The sequence below is a fragment of the Apis mellifera genome, linkage group LG13 (genome assembly GCF_003254395.2).
Source record: "Apis mellifera strain DH4 linkage group LG13, Amel_HAv3.1, whole genome shotgun sequence".
Classification (NCBI taxonomy): Eukaryota; Metazoa; Arthropoda; class Insecta; order Hymenoptera; family Apidae; genus Apis; species Apis mellifera.
Window position 1 is genome coordinate 10,310,408 of NC_037650.1, and position 16,591 is coordinate 10,326,998.

Sequence of the window (16,591 nt, forward strand, 5' to 3'; positions counted from 1 at the left end):
CCTTGATGATCGGTGGGTGAGGCTGAAGGACCGATTTTAAATAGAAGCCAATGGAAAGGCGGGATTCGAAATTGCCCCTGGAATGTCCTTATCATCGACAGACTCATGCCACTCGACCTCCGAGTTACACCGACAGATAAAAATGGATGAAGATAGATGTAAGTTCGATTCTTCGCTATTTATACAATAAATAATAATAGTAGTTTATTTAAAGGAATGTATTTTGAGGTTTTTGTCGAGAAAAAAAAAATAGCTTCTCCTCTTGTATTTTTAAATTGTATAATTTTAAAAAGTCAATTTGGAAAAAAATTTATTTCGAGCAGATAGCATAAATTTACATTGATATATCGAATTTAATCGGAAACAAGTGGACGTAAAATCATTATGTATCGTTGAAATAAATAAAACTATTTCAGGAGCTGGCAATTAAAATGATACATGATATCTCTCTGAACTAGGTTTTTCGTATGAGAGCAAGAGGGAGAAAGAGCGAGACGGAGGAAGAAGAAACTGTTTCATTCTGTTCCGTGAAAATGAAAGAAAAGAAAAGAAAAAAACAAACTTCTGAAAATTAATTTCCAACAGTGATCGATAAAAAATAGAGAAATATCATCGTGACATTTAATCTTTTTTAAATGTTCAATTAAAAACTATACAACCCTCTCAACTTAAAGTAAACATTCGATCAATCACAACAATGTATTCATCATCGATCATTCTGAATCTCCTCAAAAAAGAAAAAAAAACAGTGCACGATCCACTCGAAGATTGAGAAAATTCATCAAGCCGTGAATTTCCTGTTATAAAAATCACTGACATTAACCGCGCCACGATTCGATTCCTTGAACCTCGATGGCCGGCCGTTTCACGAAAAAGAATCTTTAGAAGCAGCCAGCTTCAGCCAGCTCGTTCGACGTCAAAATCCGATGGTTGATCGATTTTTTTTACGGCTGGCCATCATCCAATAAGTTCGGTGGCTGTCGAGGACGACGCTCGCTCCACGAGCGGTCCACTATATTTAAATATAGTCGAAGATCGTCGTAGAGAGGATGGACGAGCGGCTAGTCTTATGTGCGAGCCGCTGATAGCAGCCCGCTCCTCTCGGTGGAGCAGCAGCAGCAGCAGCAGGGGCGGTAGAGTGACAAGCAAAGTGATCGAGAGGTGAGCTCGAGCAGAACGAAGAGGAGTGGTGTCGATCCCTGAGTGGGCTGTGAACAGGCCAGTCTCGTTTCAAGTGTACAACCCGGGCAAAAATCTTCAGCCGAAGGGGGCTGAAAACGTCGGCCCGTTGCCGCAACGGGCTTCCTCTCTGCGCCGTTCGCCAACTGTCCGAGAGATATGACGTCCGGTTGTTTCTCTCCTCCGCCGATTCGACCACCGATCGACCTCAACGATCAATCCGACACAGTCAAGGTGGAATGTCTTCTTGGTACCCTGTTTCATTTGTACTCGTATCGATCTCTTGAGAAAAAAAAAAAAAAATAAAGAATCAATTTTTAATGGGAGATTGTAAACTCGTAGAGTATCGAGTATAACGGAGAGATCAGATCGGCGAGCCAAGATCTGTTTACCGTGTTATCCCGTCATTAATAGAAGGTAGAACAAACGTAGAACAAACATTATGACGAAATCCACGGGTCAGCACCTGATCGGTGCTTGCTGAACTGGCATGCGTGTGTGGGTGGGCAGACTTGTTGCACAAGCGAGTTGGCGACGACTTGTACTTGTTGTCGCGTGATGGGAAACAACGTCGAGCATGGTAGTTTTCTCTCGTAGTTCTGATAAGTGGATACGCTGATAACAACCGTGGCCCTACGGTTCCTACAGATTTCTCCACTCCCTGTATTGTGCGCGATATACTTGTCGCGCGCGGTGCACTCGCTATACTTAGATTTGCACTTGGCATTCCGTTACGTAATATACGACGGGTATATACGAAGGATTTCACGTGCGCAAACGTATGTGTTTTGCAGGGCACCGACTTGATCAAAGTGTCGAGGTTTTACAAGGATAGCAAGGAGGGAAAGTTCGTGAGCTTCTTGTACGAGGACACGAGGACTCTGTACGACGGTTTCCGTAAAGGCGCCAAGGAGTCTAGTAAGTCTGAATTATAGTCGGCTTGCGAGCTGCGTACTACACGTGTATATAACCGTATGTAGCGTCACCTATGTACACGCGGTGAAATTTGTCTCGCGATGCGAGTGAAATCGAGATCTTCGGTTGCACGGTTGTACATTCTCGAGTAGATGGTTAGTGAGTAGAGTTAAAAAAAAGTAGATGTGGTGAAATCGCGAATAAAATATTGATTTCGAGTGGAATGTTATCGACGATTTCGTTTCGTTTCGTTTTATGATATAACTTTTCGTTTCTAACCTATAATGAAGCATGAAATTATGGAAAAATTTTTCCATAATTCATTTGAAATATTTATTCTGATTAAATAATTATTCTATTTTTTCAAATCTTTTCGCTGATTATAGTTTGAATTAAAATGTTTCTTTTCAAAAATCGAAGATTTTTCGTTTGGAATCGCATTTGGATCGACAGGTACAACGTATCTCGAATATTAATAAATTCTACTAAAAAAAGACGTTGTATATTTTTCCTGGCAAATTATTACATTTATCTTTTTCAGACAGACATTATTTTCAATGATATTCAATATATCTTCAAAAAATTTTACGAATAATTATAAATGCTTTAATTCCTTCGTGTATCATTTAATTTGAAAACGTTCAAGTTAATTAAAATAATATCAGTAATTTAATCGAATATTTAAATATTTGAATATATCCCATTATTATAGAAAAACATATTAATTATATATTTTTTTTATTATTGATTCTTCTTTATTTTCATTATTTTCCAATTCCCTCTCAGATATTTAACCAAGTTGGCGTGTTGCAACAATTAAAATTCCTGGACTAATATATTGCGAGGCGTCACGCTCGAGAACACACATTTCCTCAAGTTTTGTCTCGAAACCACTAAGTCACTGTTTCAATCCTATCTTATTTTCCTGCAACGCTCAATTATTCTTTGGAAACATCTGGTAAACACGTATTTTTATAATATCGTTATTATGAAATGCAATACGCGAGGAAAGATAAAAAGAAAATTACATTTACACAATGCATTAAAAGAAAATTCAAGAATAATATCATCGTATAATCGTTTTAAATCTCTCTTCATGAACATATGATTCAAATTACATCTTTTAAAAATCCATTAAAAGAAATTTGTCATAAAATTGTAATCTTACTAATCTTACTAAAAAATGATTATTTTTAAACGATTCGGTCGACTGATTTTTGCTATGCGCAGACAACGGTCCTTGTCTTGGCTGGCGGGATGGACCAAACAAACCATATCAATGGCTACATTACAACGAGACCCTGCTCAGGGCGAAGAATTTCGGCTCTGGCCTAGTGTCTCTGGGGCTGATGCCAGGATCGCACACGCTCATCGGTCTCTACAGTCAGAACTGTCCAGAATGGATCCTCACGGAGCAGGCTTGTTACACGTACTCTTTGGTAGTAGTACCTTTATACGACACATTGGGCCCTGACGCGTGCGCCTTCATCATTAATCAAGCCGAGATCAATTTGGTCGTGGTCGAGAACGATACCAAGTGCAATTTGCTTCTCGACAAAGCGCCAAGGTATTTGATTTTTCTCGTGTAAAATTGTTTGTACGAATCAAAAAGTGTTTTAACAGAAAGTGACTTTTAAAAAAAATTGTGACTTTAAAATTTTTATTGAATAGAGAAGATTCTGAAAGAATTTAATAAATTAAGAAAGTCTTTCTTAATTTATTTTATTTAGAAGAAATAACTTGCAATATTTCTCAATTTTCAAGTTTAAAGATAACTATTTTGAGTTTTCATTTTGCGTAGAAACTTTGTAATTAAAGAATAATATTATTATTACAGTAAATTAGTAGTAAAATAGTAAGAGAGAGAAAAGAAAAAGAACAAAGATATCACGTTTTAATTGTGGTCTCCGAATAAACAGCGATACAAGTTAAAGTTCAGATCACTTGGGATCGTGTGATGTTTGGTATGTTTCAGTGGCAGCATGCCATGAATGAATATAAATGTATCTTCTACAACATCGACACACGACACAATTTACAAATCTCACGCAGTATTGAAGACAAATTTAAACGTTTCCGTGCAATGTCCTGAAACATTTTGGCACGATACATGATTTTTTTTATTATTATTTTTATTATCATAGAATATAAATTCACCTTAATTAATAAAAACTTAATATAAAAAAAAAAGTAACTGATATAATATTAAAAATTCTTAAATTATCACTATTATTATTATTATTACTATCAGTTTACTCTTTTTTTTCTTTTAATTATTTTCAATCGCTCTTTCCACTCCGCTAGATGCCTACGAAAATTGGTGGTGATAAAGGAGACGAGGCAGACGACGAACCAGAGGGCGAAGAACCGCGGCGTCGAGCTGCTCAAGTTCGACGACGTTGAGCGGCTGGGCGCCCAGAAGAATCACCCGGAAGTTCCCCCCAAATCGACCGATCTGTGCACCATATCGTACACGTCTGGGACCACGGGTAACCCGAAAGGGGTGATGTTGACACACCAAAACGTGATAGCGGGCATAAGCGCGGTTCTCGTTCAATTGGGCGAGCACAAGCCCTCGTACAAGGACACGATGATCAGCTTCCTGCCACTGGCGCACATGTTGGAACGTTGCTGCGAGAATGGAATGTACATGGTGGGCGGCTCCGTAGGATTTTACAGCGGCGATATCAAAAGGTTGTCCGAAGATATGAAAGCCTTGAGGCCTACTGTGATGCCCGCTGTGCCCAGGCTGTTGAATCGAATGTACGACAAGGTAGGCTGTCTGATTATTACGAGTATTGAATCATATTACAATTGAGATAATTCAAGTTTAATTTATTTATTTATTTATTTATTTTTTCATTCGATAGAGGAAAAAAAATTATAGCAGTATATCAGCATTAATTGAAAGATTCGAAGATATGTATAAGTGAATATTTGGTGGCCTCCTCGAAAGAAAAATTATAATTAGCCAAATATGTGTTTAGAAAATTTCGTGTCTATTATTTCGGTGTGGATGAGAAGTGCTCAAGTAATATTTTTGGCGATCAAAATTACCGGAGAATCGGAAGGCGAGATTATATTTTCGAGGTGAATATTTGGTGGCCTCCTCGAAAGAAAAATTATAATTAACCAAATATGTGTTTAGAAAATTTCGTGTCTATTATTTCGGTGTGGGTGAGAAGTGCTCAAGTAATATTTTTGGCGATCAAAATTACCGGAGAATCGGAAGGCGAGATTATATTTTCGAGGTGAATATTTGGTGGCCTCCTCGAAAGAAAAATTATAATTAGCCAAATATGTGTTTAGAAAATTTCGTGTCTATTATTTCGGTGTGGGTGAGAAGTGCTCAAGTAATATTTTTGGCGATCAAAATTACCGGAGAATCGGAAGGCGAGATTATATTTTCGAGGTGAATATTTGGTGGCCTCCTCGAAAGAAAAATTATAATTAGCCAAATATGTGTTTAGAAAATTTCGTGTCTATTATTTCGGTGTGGGTGAGAAGTGCTCAAGTAATAATATTTTTGGCGATCAAAATTACCGGAGAATCGGAAGGCGAGATTATATTTTCGAGACGCAAGGACAGTTTAGTGTCAGAATAACCCTAGGCTAGGGGAAATAATCGAGTTCCAAGCGGAAATCGTGGATGGAATTCGTCACGGATCAGTGGGCGGATATTTTTATGCTCGACGAAGCGTCAAAGTGCAAGGAAAATCGTCCGTTTAATTGAATCGACAAATTCGTTCCGCCATTTTGTGTAACAAATTTTGTGTAACGCTCAACAAATTTTCAACAAAATTTTCGTATCGTTGGCCAAAAATAATTTGACAAATTTTGCGAATAAGCGTCAATTACGCTCGAGTTTTGACGGACAGTTGCATTAATGAAATCGTCCAGTCATCGTTTGTTTCGAAAATATCTTCTATGCGCGCGTTCACGGTCGAGATAATCGAACTTTTTTTCCATATATACATAATTTCAGTGGAAACGAATATTTCGAATAATTATTCGAAGAAAATTTTTATTTTTACTTTCCATTTGTTTCCATTCATGTTTTCTTTTCTGGAATATTTTTTAATATTATTATTTTTTATTTTTTTTATACGATCAAATATTTGATAAATAAATTATTTGAAAATATTTCTCATTATTTAAGGATAGGACTAAATAAAATATTCTCCATTTAAACTCCATCAAAAATTATTTGAAATCATCAGTGGTTTAAAAAATTATATTCTCATAAAATTTATTTAATCTGTTTGCAGCTTTCTGATTGTTTCATGGATATTTTTTTAAGTTTCTGATTATTCTAAGGAACTCTAGGAAGTTGTAAATCACATGGATAATGATATGATAATCATTTTATTTATTCTTCCATAGAAAATGATCTTTGGTTAGTTGTAAGAGAAATAGAAAATATTATGCTTTGTATGATACGCTCTATGATGATTCAGAATAAGTTTCAGAAATTTATGAGAAACATATGAATCGAATATATACGATATATTATTCTTTATTTGCTCTATTTTAAATTCTTATATTTATTATTATATTTTAATAAATTATTTTATTATCATATTAAACAAATTATAAATATAAAAAGTAATCAATATCAAATTTTGAAAATAATATCTCTGTATATGTATAGTTTATTGTGATTAGAAATGAAAATATTTTCGTGATAACATATTGATACAAAGTATACATGTTAGATTTAATAAAATCATTGTCGCACAATATTCTTTGAAACAACTACAAATTGGCAAATACAAATGACAGCGCGAAGAAACAGGTGGAAGTAATTCCATCTCTCATCGACTCTGAGATACTGAATGAAAGGAATCCGCTTATTTCATGTTTTCATAATACATTCATATATTCATTAATTAATGACATTATTATATCTAATGTATTGTTTTCTGTTCATTCACAAGAGTAAGAACAAGATTATATATTTAAATAAATTTTTTTTTTAATTTTATGACAACATTTTATGATTACAATATTTATTGAAAATTATTTAGTTTTCTTTATTTTGATTATAATTTTTTTTTTATTTATTTTATCTTAAATATATGAAGTGAAGAAATAAGATTTTTAAATTTTTTTTTGAAAATTAATTAATATACATGTATATATAATTAATTTATTCTAAAATTAAATTCAATATTTGAAATGTATAGCAATATGCAAAATTAATTTAAATTGAATATATGAATTTGAGTAAAAAAAATACAAACAATGATATTTTCTTGATATTTAATTTTAAATTCTAATAGAAGAATTACTGTTTTCGTAATCGAGTAATCTTTGCAAAAGCACATGACTCTATTCTGTTTTTGAATGCATAAATATATTCACAAAAATAGCCGAGTGGCATGATTTTATTTAGAAACGTAAATTAATGCAGCACCTGAAAATCCACTTTATTAACTAGTAAACACTCAATATTTTCTTATGATTTTAATATATGCAAATCTCTTCAAATTTATATAGAAAATATATTGACATCTTTTAATATTTATTATTTTAAAATTAATATTTCTTTCTTTAATATATAATATTTGTTATATAATATTCTTTTATTTCTTCTTCCTTTCTTCTTTTATATTATTTTTATATAATTTCAATAAGGTTACATTAATTCTTCAAAAATTGTATATATCATTTCAATTTTATAGCAAAATCGTACATAAAACTTCCTCGTATCCATAAATCTTATTCCATAAAATCAACAAACTTTTCAAATAGAGTACTCTAGAAGTATATACCACAAGTCTGTATATAACTCGTTGATATTAGTAAACAGCTTCTCCTCAAGGAAATCATCCACTCATGTACAATTAATATTCAAAAATAAATCTTTCCAAAATAGATTTCGAGTACACTATTTATAAAAAGTGTAAAAGTCAGAAATTAAATTTTTATAAATAATAAAAAATATTACAAAGTTCTTCAAAATTGAAATGTTATATATAATTTTTAAGAAGAATTAATGTAACCTTATTGAAATTATATAAATAATATAAAAAAAGAAAGGAAGAAGAAATAAAAGAATATTATATAACAAATCTAATAATTAAATTAATTTGCAATTACTACAAAGAAACAATGAAAAAATCAATTTTCAACTTCAACTTTTTTTTTAGCATTCCAAAAAAAAATTATTTAAATTTCAAAGCTTCAAACAATTTCATTTCAAGTTTTCAAAAATTAGAGAGACTTCTGCAAAAGGAAAATCGTTTCAACATCCATTAACCAATTAAATGATAATTAGCAAATTCACGTTTACATAAAAATTGATTGGATTAAATAAAATCCAAATAAAAATACAAATTTCATTGGAATAAATCGGAGAGATCTGTTGCAATGAATTTTCAAAGTTTACAGGTGAACTCAATCCATAGGAATTCACTTAATCGGATTACCAAAATTCCTTTCCAATAAATAAACTTTAGATAAATAAAGTTCTATCGTAATTCGTTCACCCGTTCGTTGCCAGCGAAAATACAGCCACTACTAAGCTTGTTCGTTCGATCAGACGTTTTAAATATAGAGTGCATAGTCATCAATCGGCATTTTGCAGATCCAAACTGAACTTCAAAACTCATGCTTGAAAAAGCTGGTATTCAGCCTGGGGATGCGGGCGAAGGAAGCGGAAATCAAGAAGGGGATAATCAGGAACAACAGCATATGGGATAAACTGGTCTTCAGCAAGATCAAGGAGTCAACGGGAGGGAGGGTGAGGCTGATGGTCGTTGGTTCCGCACCTTTGGCGGGAAACGTTCTCACATTCACGAGATGCGCACTTGGTTGTTTGATCGTCGAAGGATACGGCCAGACTGAGTGCTGTGCACCGATCACTCTTACCGTTCAGGTTAGAATTAGTTGAAATTAGATGATTAATGTAATAATTGTTCGAACAAGTTGTTTCTTTGCTCTTGTGTTGAGAAGAAGTATTTGTACAGGTGGGAGGTGTTTGCACACTTTTTTATATGCATGATTATATAACGATAACAGCTATTATAAAATAAAATGCGTATGTTGTTTTATACAGAAATATTTGAACAAATGAAATAATGACAAATATATGCATCTTGTGAAATTGTTTATACTATCTTATCAATTAGTCTAATACTATCTAATCAATCAATCTTATATTATTAGTAATAGTAGATATGTGAATTAACATCTTGTCAAGTTTAATTTCTAATTTGATATTTTATATTGAAAAAGAAAAAATCAAAAAATATATTTTCCAAGAATAATATTTTATATAGGTGGCATTTAAATTGCTTATATTTTAATAAGCTAAGCTTCAATTGAGATTTTTATATACCAGTTTTTGCATTTTATTATAAAATAAAATGCGAATGTTATTTTATACAGAAATATTTGAACAAATGAAATGATGACAAATATATGCATTTTATGAAATTGTTTATACTATCTTATCAATTGATAATCAATTTTATATTATTAGTAATAGTAGATATATGAATTAATATCTTGTCAAGTTCAATTTCTAATTTGATATTTTATATTGAAAAAGAAAAATCAAAAAATATTTTTTCCAAGAATAATATTTTATATGGGTGGCATTTAAATTGCTTATATTTTAATAAGCTAAGCTTCAATTAACCAGTTTTTATATACCAGTTTTTGCATTTTATTATAAAATAAAATGTTATTTTATACAGAAATATTTGAACAAATGAAATGATGACAAATATATGCATTTTATGAAATTGTTTATACTATCTTATCAATTGGTAATCAATCTTATATTATTAGTAATAGTAGATATATGAATTAATATCTTGTCAAGTTCAATTTCTAATTTGATATTTTATATTGAAAAAGAAAAATCAAAAAATATTTTTTCCAAGAATAATATTTTATATGGGTGGCATTTAAATTGCTTATATTTTAATAAGCTAAGCTTTCAATTGACATTTTTATATACCAGCTTTTGTGTTTTGAATTTATCCTTCAAAGAAATATATTAACATCCTGTACATTTGTCAGATAATTTTCAGAAGTTAAACGTATCCGACATTCATTTAAAGACATTGAATTATATTTGAGTGTGCTCGTTGTTCTTATTCAAGTAACATTATATGTGTAATGAATGGAATTCAAAGAAAGGTATAAGTCTACTGTGTGTTAACAAACATTTCAACTCGAAATTGATACATAGTTACATTTATCCGACGAAGAAGCCGGTCAATAAACGCTCTGTAAATAAATTGCTTTGCAGCCGTCGAGCTTAAATCATGGACTATAGTCTTCAGTCAGCTAGGACAATAAATCATATTGTATTAAACAAATAAATTATACAAAGATTAATGATATTAATCCATTGTTTTTCATGTAAAAAAAATTATGATCAATTATTTTCAATTTTGATGGACAAATTCAAAGCAATAAATTAAAATTGAATTATAATCATTTTAATTATAATAAAATATGTTTCAACAACGGTATTTTTTTTTCTTAAAAAATACAATTTTTTATTTGATTGATAAAAATAGATTATTTAATAAATAATTAAACATTTAATATTAAAATATAACTTTAACTTCAATTAATAGACTTTATCATTATTTTAAAGAGAATAATTTTAATTATATTCAATTAATTATAAATTCAGTACATATAGTTATTTAAAAGAAGTTCAAAAAGAATAAATTATAATGTTTTTTTTTAAACCAACGTGCTAAAATTAAATGCGAAGAATGAAATCTATTATTAACCAATAGAAGAAATATAAGTAGAATCTAGTGAATATCTAATCGAATAATAAAATCGGAGAACAATGGTAAAGTGTTCACGGCACATGCGATGAGATCATTCGATTTTAATCGTGGACTGACTAACGATCAAGTGATATACATGCTCGCTATTTTTGGCATATTTGCAAATATCGATGTATGTAGCTAGACGAAACTAGCTATTATTTATACACGGATATTGGTATATAAGTATTGAGCTGATCGACACGAAAAAATTTCCAACCACGCGCCAAACCACGTGGTAAGCCACGTCAACCGTGTAAATATCTATGATTATTGTCAAATGTTGCATCTTTGAATCGTCAATTGATATACGCCGATCAGGATTTTAATTTTTTTTTCTTTTGCGAAATGTCGTTATATAATGTGAATAAATACAATAATAATATCTGCAAATTTTATAATATTTATATATTTTATAATTTTTTAATTTTAATTTTATAATATTAAATAATATTAGTAAATTTTTCGAGTAATTATGAAGCATTTACTTGAACGTATCTTTCATTCGAAAATATAATACGATATTAAAAATAAAAAATATCATAAATATGAATCTCATGTTTCAGTGATAAAAATCTGAATTGCTTTGTATTATTATTACAGGGTGATCATGTACCGGAACACGTAGGACCACCGGTCCCCTGTTGTTGCATCAAATTGGTAGACGTTCCGGAAATGGAATACTATGCGAAGAAGAACCAAGGCGAGGTATGCGTAAAAGGCACCAACGTGTTCGTGGGCTACTTTAAAGATCCGGAAAGAACAGCTCAAGCTATCGATGAATACGGTTGGCATCATACCGGTGACGTTGGCATGTGGCTACCTGTAAGACAAAGAAGATTAAACATATTTTTTTGTTTTTAAAAATTGTACGCGAGAATATTATTTCTGCATTGAAACTTGACAATTTTTCAATTCAAATTTTTCTAAATGAACAATTAGAAATGTATACATATTGTATATTATTGTAATTATTTAATTAAAATAATCAATTTAAATAATTATTTATTCATTATATAATATTTATTAATTTATAATATTATTATTATTATTATTTATTAATTTATATAATAATTATTTATTATTTCTAAAATTAGTGTGACAATTAGTAAAATAAGAAAAATTGAAATTATTCAATATGATGTTATTGTTCTTAATGATTTTAAGTAAGAAAATAATTGGTAAAAATAAGATAATTTCAACATCAAAAATTAAAAATATTATTACGTTATTAAAAAAAAAGATAAAGAAAATGGTAAATTTGTTTTTGTAATTGGATTAAATCCTCATTCAAATGGTGAACTTTTTTCATGGTCTTTTTTTTATAAATTGCAATAAATTTATATATATATATATATATTATATAAATTTATTAATATATATATATATATATAAATCATAAATTCTATTTATAAAATTTTGTGAATAATAATGATATAAAAAAATTAAAGTTTATCTTTCTTCTTTTGAATTAGATTATAAAAAACATTTAAAAATCTTTCATTTTTCATTTTTGGTTTTATTATTAAATTTAATTAATTTATACTTTTTCTTTTTAAGAAATAGAAAATAAAAATTAATAATTATAATTCTTATTTTGTTTACAGAATGGAACGCTTAAAATAATCGATCGAAGGAAACACACCTTCAAGCTTTCGCAAGGAGAGTACATAGTTCCGGAGAAAATTGAGAATATTTATTTACGCAGTCAATACGTTCATCAAGTGTTCGTCCACGGGGAATCCCTAAAATCGTGCGTTGTAGGAATAGTAATACCAGACGTAGATGTGGTGAAATGTTGGGCAGTGGAGAACGGTATACCAGGAACGTTGAGCGTATTATGTGCTAATCCGCAAGTCAAACAATTGATCATGGACGATATGCTTTCATGGGGAAAAGAAGCCGGTCTCAAATCTTTCGAACAGGTAAGAAGAATCAAATTTTTCAGATGTATCATAATTTAGAGGAAAATTCTTTTCGTTCTTTTCATTCTTTCGAATCATTTGTACATGTTATTTGTTATTAATAATATCGAAAAGAAGGAAAATCATAAAATAAGATTGATTTTATTAGTCTTATTGACAATTGAAAAAACATTTTAAAATAGAAGATATGAATAGTTTTACATTTCGAGGCATATCGTTTATATTACAGGTGAAAGATATTTATTTACATCCAGATCCGTTCTCTATACAAAATGGTCTGCTTACACCGTCATTGAAAATGAAACGACCTCAGTTAAAAGATTACTTCAAGCCACAGATAGAAGATCTCTATCGACATTTGGACTGATCAGACTGAGCATCGATTTTGATTCTGTTTTCATTAGAATCGGATACAAAAACGCGAAGAAGAATCGAGGCGTGTTTGCGTCGCATTTACACAAAGAAATCATCGAATATTTATTTACTCCGCGATATTTTTATTATATCATTTTCTTTTTCATGATTACATATATATATATATAGCGACGCAAGAAAGAATAAAAAAAGAAAAAACATCGTTTAGATTATTAAAATATTGATAATGTTATAATAAAATGAATTATTATTATTATTATTATTATTAGGCGTCTCGTTTTCTCTTGAATATAATCATTTTTCGATACTTGTCACATATATTTACAGTCTTCTTCGTTATCCCATCCTTGTATTTTGATACAAATTATTATCGCTTTTACTTAATGGTACACACTATAGATGTATATTTTTATTGATAACAATAATTAATTAAATTTTGAATTATAATTTAATACTTTAAGATATGTATATTATTCGTTTCCGTAAAATGCAATCGATTGCGATATGTAAAAGAAAACTTGAGGTTCACGTATAATAAATTGATTGCAAAAAACGGACAATTTGAAAAGATAATAAAGATAATCTCAAATATTTTCAAACATTTTAATAAATTCTGCTTGTGAACAATGCTCACTGACAATACCGTTCGACAGCTGAATTTTTTATAATTACTAATAATATATTAGAATATTTCTTCACTGTTTGGCGGCATTCTGTCATATTTAAGCGTCTCTTGTTGTTGTGTAGTGATATATCTATATCATATGAAATTATATAGTTAAGATTTGTGAGCATTAGAATGCTTAAATTATAATGATATTAAATGCTCCAAACAAGTGAAAAGATTAATAAAAGGATATGATATATAACATTCCTTCAATTTATAATTTAATAATCCCCTAATAAACATTATATTCAATAATCATAATACCTGAAATGCAGTGAAATTTAATATGACTCCTGAGCCAATATCCCAACCAAAAGATTCATTCTACTCTCATCTTTAGCTTTTAGATTTAAAGCTATAATACATGACAATACAAGCAACAATTATAAGCGTTAATGCTACTAATGCTAAAATAATTCTTTGCTGAAGGCTTCTAAAAATGATTCCTGAGAGTAAACGTGAACCACGACCCAATTCTGCATCTGTGTCTCTTAACTAAAACAAATAAAAGATATTCGATATTATTAATCATAATAATATTGATCATAATCATTTGCAGAATACTGAAATAATATATAAAAGTTTGAAAAAATGTATTATATTAATTAAAATTAATATCTTACTCTTCCTCTTCCCCTTTGAATTGTTTCTCTTTGCTCATGTAATTCTTTCAATACTTGGGAACCAATTTCTTCTGTTTCTAATACCATACGATATCCATTTTGTAAAGTTCTTCCTGTACGGTCTATTCGTTCTGAGGTATCTAACAATCTTTTTTTCTGATCTTCTGTAATATTATTCTCCCATGAATCTTCTCTGCTTATTTCAATACTTTCATCTTTTGATTTTTTGGCTGAATGAAATTCTTGTGTCAATCGTTTTAATTCTGCTCTATGACTCTCTACTCGACCACGTAAGCGGTCGCGAGCTGCACCATTTATCCCACGAACCTCCAATTCCATTTGCTCAAGCTACAAATGTATATGATAAATAATATAAATTTTATACAATTATCTATTATTTATACAATAATATTAAGATATAAAATTTTTTTATTTTAATTTGTTTCTATTTATTTTATATTTATAACGAGAAAAAAATCAAATAAAAAATGTAATTTCTAACCCCAAAATAAAAGATATAAAGATTTTAAAACTTTGCAATATAAATATTAATTTATTAAAAATACTTTAAAAATAGAAGAATAAGTAAGTATTTCATTTTACCAATTCTTGAGCTTCCTCGATTTGTCTGTCCACATCTTGAATGAACGCTCTTTTCTCACCTGTAAATTACGTCACGTGTATCGATTATTGTTGTTTAATAATGCCAGAAGATAGAAAATATACTTCAAAAATAACGATCCGTGCTATGTAATAAAGAAATCATTATCATTCTACTTTTCTTGTACTTACTGCCGTTTTGTGTTCTTATTCTACCAATTTTTGCAGTAATGTCAGCTGTCAAAACGGCGTATTGTTGCTCATAGTTGTCAATGAGTGACGCCATCTTGAATGTATTTCCATTGGAGACGAATAAATGGAAAAGTTAATGTTTGTTATATGTGCATGGAATGACATATACAAGTTACATTCTGAAATCAGCTAATAGAAAAAAATATGTTATACATCGTTATATTTTATAATAATATTTTATATAGAAGATAAAAATATTTTATCAATTACATTAACAGCTGATCGTGATTCATGTCTTCTTTGTTTAAACAACAAATAAAGATTATTTCATATTAATTTTTTGAAACATTATTGTTTTTTCATTTTTTTCCACATTTGGATATATTTTTCTTAAAAATATTTTTTTTGAAAAATATGTTATATAAATATACGAGCATGTAATGATATTTTTATTAAAATATTTATATCTGTACATTTTATGAATGTAAATAAATTTAATTTATTAAAAATGCGTAAAAAATAATACGTATTAAAATGTATCAATTTAAAAAAATATATATTTATATGATTGAATAAAAGAATAGTAAATTTTATCAATAATATAATAATAATTTTAAAAACTTTCACTTTATTTGCAATAATGAAATATAAATTAATTTCACTTAAGAAATATAAGAAATAATAAGTAATGAGATAATATAATAATAAAATTAAACTATAAAAGTAGATTTATAGGATATTTTATTAAAAATTTTTAAGTTTATAATATATTTCATATTTATTTATTATAGTTTACATTATTTTTATTCTACAACAAAAACAAATCTGGATTTATTTAAAGTTTATGTTGTTTAAGTATAAATTATATCTACATATAAATTATCGCAAAATTTTACATACTGATAATTTTTAAAACAATTTTTTATAAGATTGAAATTTTTTTATATAATTCATTAATAATTAATAAAAAATTTTCATAATTCATAAAATTAGTTGTTAAATATATTTGATTATATTATTTATGATAACGCCATGTTTTTATATGACACGTCTTCAAATGAGAACGAATATACATTTAACACATGAAATTCATAATAAAAAATCACTAAATATTCTTCAAATAATTAATTTTTAATTGAATTAAATAAAGCATATGGCAATAAAAAATTATGTATCAATATAATATAAAAGTGTGAAAAATAAAACCTTTGAAATGTGGCCATGAAATTGACACGTCATTGATAATACACCAATCAAAAACAGAATTTAGAGGATACTACCAATCGTTTTAACTGGTTATAGGGTCGACTATGGT

At 29.2% G+C, this 16,591-nt stretch overlaps 2 protein-coding genes across 6 annotated transcripts; one reads left to right on the top strand and one right to left on the bottom strand.

Moving 5' to 3' along the window:
- The first annotated feature begins 3 nt into the window (after positions 1-3).
- On the top strand, positions 4-13,785 carry LOC412541 (long-chain-fatty-acid--CoA ligase 6). 4 transcript variants are annotated; one of them, XM_026444570.1, is made up of 8 exons: positions 4-158; positions 1,974-2,097; positions 3,325-3,661; positions 4,399-4,867; positions 8,683-8,973; positions 11,498-11,719; positions 12,502-12,819; positions 13,049-13,785. In XM_026444570.1, exons 1-8 carry the CDS (start codon positions 147-149, stop codon positions 13,184-13,186), a joined length of 1,911 nt encoding a protein of 636 aa, XP_026300355.1. In that variant the 5' UTR covers positions 4-146; the 3' UTR covers positions 13,187-13,785. The 4 variants fall into 4 exon arrangements, with proteins under 4 accessions (XP_026300355.1, XP_395996.1, XP_026300356.1 ...); XM_395996.7 differs by lacking the exon at positions 4-158 and adding an exon at positions 819-1,413; XM_026444571.1 differs by lacking the exon at positions 4-158 and adding an exon at positions 828-1,429.
- LOC551363 (vesicle transport through interaction with t-SNAREs homolog 1A) lies at positions 13,784-16,571 on the bottom strand. 2 transcript variants are annotated; one of them, XR_410114.3, is made up of 6 exons: positions 16,483-16,571; positions 15,277-15,465; positions 15,088-15,146; positions 14,485-14,832; positions 14,126-14,356; positions 13,784-13,949 (listed from the first exon to the last, which is right to left on the bottom strand). XR_410114.3 is itself a non-coding variant. In XM_006565029.3 (5 exons), exons 2-5 carry the CDS (start codon positions 15,368-15,370, stop codon positions 14,198-14,200), a joined length of 660 nt encoding a protein of 219 aa, XP_006565092.1. In that variant the 5' UTR covers positions 15,371-15,465; positions 16,483-16,571; the 3' UTR covers positions 13,784-14,197. The 2 variants fall into 2 exon arrangements, 1 of the variants encoding a protein (XP_006565092.1); XM_006565029.3 differs by having other exon boundaries at positions 13,784-14,356.
- Between the last annotated feature and the right edge of the window lie 20 nt (positions 16,572-16,591).